This window comes from Anopheles cruzii, chromosome 3 (assembly GCF_943734635.1).
Source record: "Anopheles cruzii chromosome 3, idAnoCruzAS_RS32_06, whole genome shotgun sequence".
Taxonomy (NCBI): domain Eukaryota; kingdom Metazoa; phylum Arthropoda; class Insecta; order Diptera; family Culicidae; genus Anopheles; species Anopheles cruzii.
The window spans coordinates 29,390,466-29,399,847 of NC_069145.1; the positions used below are offsets into that span (position 1 = coordinate 29,390,466).

Below are 9,382 nucleotides of genomic sequence, written 5' to 3' on the forward strand. Positions count from 1 at the left end.
TAGGTAGAGTAGTAGATCGAGATGCGTGTCATGTACATTCGCCGCCACCATCCTCACGTGTGTGTGTGTTTGTATTTAACGAAAGTTGTTCTTTTGCCGCGCGCCCTCCATTAGTGCTAAAAGCAGCCACAAAGCGACAGGGCTACTGCCGCCGCCGAGATGTAGACCGCGAGAGAGTACGCTACTACTAACAGAACTTTCTTCCCGTAGCTTTGGTTGAATCAACACAGATCCCTTGTGAATGGCTTGATTTTCTTATCACACACACATCCTCTCTGCTCTGTTCTGCCCCACAGAAGGACGAAGTTTATCTGAACTTAGTGCTCGAATATATCCCAGAGACGGTTTACAAAGTCGCTCGTCACTATGCTAAGAACAAGCAAACGATACCAATCAACTTCATCCGAGTAAGTAACGGCGCCCGCGTCACTACCTTTGACACAGAACCTCGCTCTAACCGGCTCCCGTTCGTTCGTTGCAGCTTTACATGTATCAATTATTCAGAAGTCTGGCTTACATTCACTCGCTGGGCATCTGCCACCGTGACATCAAACCACAGAACCTTCTGCTCGACCCGGAGACGGCCGTGCTGAAGCTGTGCGACTTTGGCAGCGCCAAGCAGCTGCTGGACGGCGAACCGAACGTGTCGTACATCTGCTCCAGATATTATCGGGCCCCGGAGTTGATATTCGGTGCGATTAACTACACCACCAAGATCGGTAAGTATCGCGCATCGCAAACCGGTTTGCGTCAAACGCAACTAATTGCGTTCCCGTTTGTTCGCAGATGTGTGGAGTGCGGGCTGCGTTCTAGCGGAGCTGCTGCTCGGCCAACCGATTTTCCCCGGTGACTCCGGCGTCGATCAGCTGGTCGAAATCATCAAGGTCCTCGGCACGCCGACACGGGAACAAATCAAAGAAATGAATCCCAACTACACGGAGTTCAAATTCCCGCAGATCAAGAGCCACCCGTGGCAAAAGGTACGATCATCAAGTGATACGCGGTGTTGCCACGAGTCCCCGTCCGTGTTTGTTTATAGCCGCGCCGGCCGAGCTTCCTGTGCCTTTGCCGCTAAAATCCGAAACTCCTTCTTCTGGCCCTCTAGCGTGCCTTGAGCCCTCTAGTAACATTGATCAACCTCCGTCAACAATGACCGATCCGCGTTCCCCTAGCTCTCTCTCTCTCTCTTTGTCGCCAGGCAGGCTTCCACTGACACGATCCCATTCGCACGCTTATTGTTTTGTAGTAGTGCCTTCGTGTGGGGGAACCTTAAAAGTGTGTTGAACACTCTCCACTCTTCATGCAAAGATAGTGTTGTGCCCACCACATCCGTTCTCGGACCCCTAGTGTGCAGTCCTAGTGGGCCTCCTGTTTCGCCATTCGTGCTCATCCCGATTACCCGATCGCGCCACCGTACCCGAGCGCCGCACTCGCTGCTGTGCTGATGTGTGATCCGTCCGTGTGTGTGTGTCCAGTAGTTAAGCTATTTCCAAATTTCAAGCGCCATTCAGAAACCGGATATCATTCTCAGTACCGATTCGCTTCGACTCATTTCAGTTAATGCTAGAGCGAATGTCTTTCCCTACCGTCACGACCGAGCACCAACGTATTAGAGTAAGAACTAGAATTGTCGAACCGAAACCGAACTCACCACCTGCACTTTTTAAGCCTCTACCGTTTCATACTACTACTACTCAGGCGCTCAGTTCGGCCACTGCCACAGAACCTAAACACAAACACACAGAGACAGACACCACACGGCCCAGAGGAGAACACACAGATTAACTTGCCAGTCAGGAGGATATTGCTTAGTACGAGGATATTGCCTAATGTCGTGTCGTCCTTTTGCATCGCACGAAGCACAAACCGGCTTCTCTGGGGACGAGGTTACCATTTAAATCAACCTATCGACTGAGCTCATGCCACACAAACACACTACAGATGCCCCGCGCACACAGCAGGATCGTATCAAGCCACCAACACAGCCGCACAGCTCATAAGCGACGACTGCACACAGCACCTCATTGTGGGACACGCGCCACGCATGTGAATTTGTCTCTCTGTGCCATTTGTCACTGTGTTCTGTTAACGTATGTTGGGTTTCTTTAATGCTACCGAGAGATTGGTTAACCGACCATTTGTCTGTGACATTGCGTGCTTTTCTAGCGTATAACGTGCATGATGAAGGGGATTGTATCTTGTTCTCTGTGAGTTTGTGTATTCGAGCAACAGTTCGGGTTTGGCCTGTGGTCGGCTGGTCAGTAGTGAGGCTTTGACGGTCACTTTGATGGCATCAAACTGGATTAGAGTACATCCTAATGACACACGAAGGAAGACTAAGTTTGGTAGCTCATAATCTAGGCCTTGTATGAACCCAATGATTATCATCTTGCTTTCACCGAAAAGGGCGGTTCACTGTAAATTTTCACCTCACCGGTGAACAATGAAATGCTACGCTTTTACGTTCCGTTACAGTTGCGTTCGCTTATCCCGACGGCGTACACAAACAGGAACTGCTTCGAAGCGATGTGTCGTTTCTGAAAGTAGTTTAAATAGGAAATAGGATACATTTACGAAGTGAGGGAAGAAAGGATAACAGACGCACTAGGCTGGAGCACTATAGTTCACTGGGCTACACAATCCCTGGAATCTGTTCAGCTCGCTCCTCGAAGAAGACAGATTGATACGAAACGTTCGGCTTACGTTCTCCTTTACGTTCTCTTTAATTTTGGAAAAACTGACCTCTATTAATGACAACATCCGTGAGTCGAATCGAACCGTTGCTGCGCTTCGTCGTTTTATTGGTTGCCGCGCACACTTGTCCCAGTTAGCACAACGACCACTGTTCGTCCACTCCGTTCACCCCCGTGGGTTGTTCATGCCCCGCTGCGCCCTGTGCACCACTACGCCGCTACTGACACCACGCGTTCCTGCCCCGCCAGGTCACTGCGCCCTTTTATAACTGATCTCCTTCGTTCGTTTTGTTCGTTTTTGCTACCTCTAGCCCGTGTTCCGATTGTTTCTTCACTACCACATCGTATCGGTAACGGGGCGGGCTTCGTTTCGTTTCGTTTCGTTTTTCCTATTTACACTTCCTCTAATGCGCCACCTAAACCTTCCCCCGTGTGCCTGCCGATGTTCCACCGCTCCTCCCCGTGCTGTGCAGCTCGCTGATAAGACCGCGGCGGCCCCTTTGTGCCCTCGAGAGAGGATACTAATGAGTGTTCTTACGTGCGCCCCCTACGTCTTCTTTACTACTATTTTAACTAACCGCTTTACATTGTCTCGCTTTATCAATGACGCTTTTGCGCCTGCTACCCCCACAGGTGTTCCGGACGCGCACCCCACCGGATGCGATCGCTCTCGTGTCCCGGCTGCTCGAGTACACGCCGGGCACCAGGATCACCCCGATGCAAGCCTGCGCCCATCCGTTCTTCAACGAGCTGCGGGAAGGCAGCAAGAGCCTGCCGAACGGGCGCGACTTTCCACCACTGTTTAACTTCACAGAGCAAGGTCAGTTCGGGACATTTCCGTTCCGTGGAAGGGCCCTTTATCATCTCTCTAACCTGCCCGTCATTGTTCCTCCCTTGCAGAGCTTGCCATTCAGCCGAGCCTGAACCTGATCTTGAGGCCCAGAAACCCGAACGACATCGCGGCCAAGGCCTCGTCCAGCGGTGCCTCCATGGAGGGTGGCAGCGGCGGCGGCAGCGGCAACGGAGGTGGTGTGGCAGGCGGCAGCTCGTCGGGTGCTGGTGGCGCGAACAGTAGTACCAGCAGTGGCGGCGGCGGTGGCGGCGTCGGTGCCGGTGCCGGCGGTGCCAGCAGCAATAACGATCCGATCAACCTGCCGCAGCAGTCGTGTGGCGGTGCATCAGGCGGCGGCCCGGACGACATGACGACGACCGCGGGAGGCGACAGCAACGCATGCCCACCTTCGGCAGCTGCCGCCACCTCATCGATGGGTTAGCTTTAAACAACTGTTGCGTGTATCGAAATGTGTGCGGAAACATCAACAAAACTCGGGTCTCTTCGCGCGCCCAATACGCTGCGTCGCGCTGGACGCCTCTCTGCTGGAGGCGCGTAACAACGGAACGGAACGGAACGGGGTGGACACAAAAAGGGCATAAAATCAAGATGTGAACAGAAATTTAAATATAGTCTTGTTTCGCTTTAGTGGAAGAGAATGGGGAAGGTTCTCTCGGTGGATGTTGATGATGGAGAGCCACGCATTGTTGACCCACGTGTAGACGAGTGCAGCAGCAGGCAAACAATAGAACATCGCACAGACAGAAAAAAAGATACAGCGAGAGAGAGAGAGAGAGAGAGTGAGTGAGAGAGAGAAGACAAATAGGATGGGAGGTGACAGACGGCCGCAAGAGACGATTGTTTGAACCTTTATTAATATTATTAATTTTAATTATTATTTAAAAATGAACGAAGCAACGTGTGCGCTGCGCCGCTTCCCTGCTTGCTGAGGTGTGTGCGCAGCGCGTTGAAGGTACATTTCAAACGAAATCCTTTTTTCCTCTTCAAGATCGTGTTGGTCATCGGTTGATGTTTTCTTTTTTATACATACATATATATATATATATAATATATACACCCAAATATATTATAAACGCGCGCCTCCCAGTTTCGTCGTACGAGAAAACTGCACGGAAAGTCGTGCTCTCTGGGAGGGCAGTGCAGTTTTGATGGCCACCCCCGAGACTAAACCTGGGTGCTGAACGGGGTTGAGTGTTATGATGAAGCATTGGTGGCATACCGAATCACGCAAGAGAGATCAAGAATATTTACTAAAGTCAAGCGAAAATCCGGAACACACATTGTGTAGTAAAGAGGGGCAGCTTTCTTCTTGGTGGAATCGCAGAGATATACCTTATAATCGTTAGACACACACTCACACCCATACCTAGGCGACTTGTTTCACCTTTGCAGTACTACGAGACCGGGACAGATATCATGAAAGAGTCATCCTAACCACACTCGAGGAACACACACACTAAAACCTATGATAGTAGATGAATTATTTTAATGATCGCAAAGCGCGCACCGTAAGGTGTGTGTCGAGAAGGGGTTTGAGCTGATCGCGGACTCCGTGCTGCACTGGCCATCTCTCTCCATTGGAGATCATATTGGACTCTCACGCGCTCGTGTGTCCGTTTGCAATATATCTAGCGAAGTAGTAGTGAATAGTGGGACAAATTGGTGAAAATTTGAACCAATAAAGTCCAATAGCTGAAAGGGATGAAAAAATGGCCCATACAACAGCAACAACAACAATATCCTTGCACAGTAAGGACAAAGATACAAAGTAGTAGTGATGATCATGATTCAAGTCGAACCTCCCTCTAGCGTGTAGGCTGCACCCAGAGAGCAAGAAGGATGAAAATATAGCGAAACATAAAAAGGAAACCCAACACGCGCGCATCATAATAAACCGTTCGCTTCCGAGCGCGCGCCCTGTAGCATACTCTGATTGGTTTTTGGTTTCGTGGACGCCGCTGCTGTGTTATGTGCGGCGTTCCGTGGGTTGTGGAAGGCTAGGCTTCCACTCGTGCCGGTGGTTGTTCTGTTGGGAAAGCAAGCAACAACTGCATCAACCTTCGCCTTCGACTAGAAAAGGAAGCTGAGTGCGCGCGCGCGCGTGTGTGTGTTGTGGTTGGTTACGTTAAATAAACGAAACGTATTTTCCCGCAAACGGAAAGCGACGTAGCGTAATATTGAACTTATACGTAGCAACCTGCGACCGAACAGTGGTAAAGTGTTGCCTGTGCATAACGACGGACGTTACCGTGCGGCTCAGCGTGGCTTTAGACGTTAAACCGAGTTTTGTTCGTCGTGACGACGACAATCCGCCGAAAGAACGAATGTGGTGCCACGAGGAAACCCGTCGGCACCCCAGGGATACGGTAGGAGGCTATAGTAAGGAAGAACACGTACGGCAAGTTATGTGTTGTGTAGGAATTTCGAGCCTACCTGTATAAAGCTACTATTAACAAACTCAATCCAGACCACGCTGTTGTGCGCATCATTCATATCTGCGCGTCGGACGATCCACACTGGCAGATCTCACAGTCTCACTGGGCAGTGAGGCTGCTGGCGGGACTGGGCTGGGCACCGCTGACCCTCGGGCTCACGGGCAGTGGTTACGTTGGTTCCCACCACTACTAGATACACGTGGTGGGATTGTATCTTTTCGATTTAATTTAACCTTCTCGTTGTTATATCGGAACCGTTTTTGTCTAAAACAGTGGACAAAACAAACATAACTATAGCTGCATGATGACGCCACACACACACACACACGCGATGGTGTATCGGAAGCTGCGTCACGACCGTTGCTGCCCACAAGATACGGGGGCCACACACGACGCAGTACATATAGGCTATTCTTGCCTGTCTCTTCGTTGCGGGGAAACGAACCGACGAGACAGGAACCGTGTATAAGTTTAATCATGGAATGGTAAATTATTTTAAACCGAGAGAAAAACACAAAAAAATTCAAACAAGAGAACAGAAGACAAACGCGGGAAAAAGGGTCAGAGAGAACGACGCTTGGAAAGAGAGAGAGAGAGGGGAGATAGATAGAGAGCGAAGGGTTATATATCTCGTAAGACGTCTGAATAAAAAATCTTTGTAGTAAATAAACATATAATTTATAATAAATAAAAAATATATAATGTAAAGAAAATTATATACATACTACTGCATAAGTGATTCAGATTCAGATAGTTCACTCAGAGGATACCGTTATTAGCGCCAAAAATGCATGATGCAAAAGGATGTGGAGATCACAATGGTGGAACTTCGATGGCAAATGCCGCCAATTGAAACCATGGCCAACCATATTGCGACCCAATGTTGGTCCTTTGACAAAGGGCTTTCTCTCTAAACTGGTGGCGATCACAAATGACGGCAAAAATGGATAGAGAACAGTAGAGCAACGATGGCGATGGCGAAATTGAAGACAAACAAAAATTAACGCAACCCCAATATAGCAACAGTCCGATTACAAAAACAAATCCAATCACAAGAAATTAAGCAACGTCACTATAGTTTATAGGTAATCTGTAGTCCAGCTCCAAGTCTCTTATGACCACAAAACGAACACGGAAAATCGAGCGGGAGAAAAACGGTAAGAGAAGCAAAGAAAATCAAAGAATAAATTAAAACACTAAACCAGCCAGACAGCTCTAGTGTTTCAACGTATATTACACAAAAAGTCATAAAGAAGTAAAAAGTTGAAAAAAAGTTTAGTAAAACAAAAAACTGAAAACAAAACACAACACAGACAAAAAACAATGGCAAATTTTAGCATAATTCTCACACGCACGCGCACGGAAGAAATAATCCCCCATTAAAAAAACACTTGCGCATCATCGCGAAACGCATCATCGGCTCTTTTAAATTCCCTTTCAATTTCTCAACACACGCGAGAAAACACCAATGTTTGCTAACAGAACGATTGACACAACAATAACACGTTTCCACACACACACTCAACACACAACACACGCCCGAAAGATAAACGGGGTTCCAGTATAATCCAGAATAGTTGTATTTCCGTACGGAAGCAGGTGCGTTCCAGTAAACAGTAAAAAAAGTGCATTGTTAGACAAGAAAAAACAAAGAAAAAGTTAAAACAAGTGACAGGAAATGTAAGTAAATTACAACACTATTATAAATAACATATAACACTATATATATACATATAAAGATTAACCGTATCCTCTTCAAGGGCTGAGTGAAAGATAGAAAGAGGAGCTGCGACCATTTAGATGACATACGAGGAATGTGTAGAGCAGCAAACACAGCAAAACACACAACTGACTAGAACATGGAAGAAAGGTAAATTGTTTTTGTTCTCAAACGTACCACCCAAATTGTCTCTGTGTTTGTTTGTGCCTTCGGTTCGGTTCCAAGCCTCGCTTTTAAGCGTCGTAAGTCGAGCGCGGCCGTGGGCTTTATTCCATGATATGGAAAATCTTGAGAAAAACACACAGCATCGCGCGCCCTGTCCGTTGTTGGTGGTAGATTGTAGAGGTGCTTGAAAGGTTTCGCGTGTACGCCGGCACTGGGAATCAAACTGGCTAGCAGTCATCATCTGCGTAACGGAACGATTTTGTTTTTCAAACCCTCCCCGACTCTCGGACCTAAGAATAACGATTTTGATCTCGATTTGTAAAATATTCGGATGGTTGTTATTGATGAGGGCATCGGAAATGTGTGTACATTTTGAGTGTTATTTATTTGGACCCTTCGTTTCGATTGAAGGTGATCATTGCTTTACTACAATAATCGTACGCTAGTAATTATAAGGCTAAACACGAGACGGTATCACTTGTTGCCACAGTGGGAGTTCTATTGTCGGCAATAATGCTTCGTTCGATCATTTTCTTAATGACCAAGAGATCATCATTAACAATTCACAATTGTTATCAGATAAAGTGCCGTGTATCGCAGGCGAAGCTGATTTTCTTGCCAATTGGCAGCTGAAAACCTTCTCACTTAATTCTTTTTTTGTTGATGCAAAGCAAGCATCCGGCATTAAGATCGTAGCAATCATATCCTGTGCTAAGGCGCGGTCCCAATTCGCAGAGCCGAAAGATACTCGATCTAAATAGCGGGTGTTTATAGAAACCGTTCACCGTGACGCAAATTTCTGTCGAATGAAGATGCCAAGCAAAAAGAACGTTCAAACGAAGGCTATGCAATGGAGAGCAAGAAGCATTGCAACACAAAGATAACTTTCACAGACCACACGCTGTCACCATAGTAACACTGCTGCAATGGATATTGCTGTCGATTTGAGTTGCGCCATTTTACGCGAAGAGAGATAACAATGAAACACCATAGTAATATTAACATTCAGCAAAAAGGTAGCATGTAAAGAACCATGTAACACTGACGTAAGGAAAGCAAAATCATGACATTCAAACGAAGGATTACACACAAGCACATCTATACAGGCATACAATCATAACGGAAAAGTAGCAACAGGTAACCGAATCTTTTCGTACGTTTGAGCCACTTCCAACAAAATGCATAAAACAAAGCCGAAACTAACTATGGAATACTATCAAGAACAGTGCATGAAAATTACTACTCGTAAGCCCTCAAACATAGACGTATATTGTGCTTTTTCTGGAGCAAAAGAACGTATGGAACAGAGATCTCGAAGGCGACGGCTATAGAAACGCATAATGAAGCACACACAGATAAAGGAAATACTTGCAAACAGATTAACGGTAAAAGCCCTCCTTCGCAACAAAAACAAAAAAAACACACACACAATGAAACTGCAGTTCAAACTCAAAATAGTTAAAAGAAGAAACATCTTTCTATAATCCTGTTCGAGAGATTTTTGCCGATATATATT

The 9,382-nt window shown here is 47.0% G+C and overlaps 1 protein-coding gene across 3 annotated transcripts in view; it reads left to right on the forward strand.

Moving 5' to 3' along the window:
- Positions 1-7,877, forward strand: part of LOC128272644 (glycogen synthase kinase-3 beta) — a 51,608-nt gene extending 43,731 nt beyond the window's left edge. For all 3 annotated transcript variants that reach the window (XM_053010483.1, XM_053010484.1, XM_053010482.1), the window contains 5 exons: positions 297-407; positions 482-719; positions 787-980; positions 3,327-3,513; positions 3,594-7,877. In XM_053010483.1, coding sequence (XP_052866443.1) covers positions 297-407; positions 482-719; positions 787-980; positions 3,327-3,513; positions 3,594-3,967 — 1,104 coding nt within the window. In that variant the 3' untranslated portion in view covers positions 3,968-7,877. The remainder of the gene's footprint in view (positions 1-296; positions 408-481; positions 720-786; positions 981-3,326; positions 3,514-3,593) is intronic.
- Positions 7,878-9,382: the final 1,505 nt, after the last annotated feature.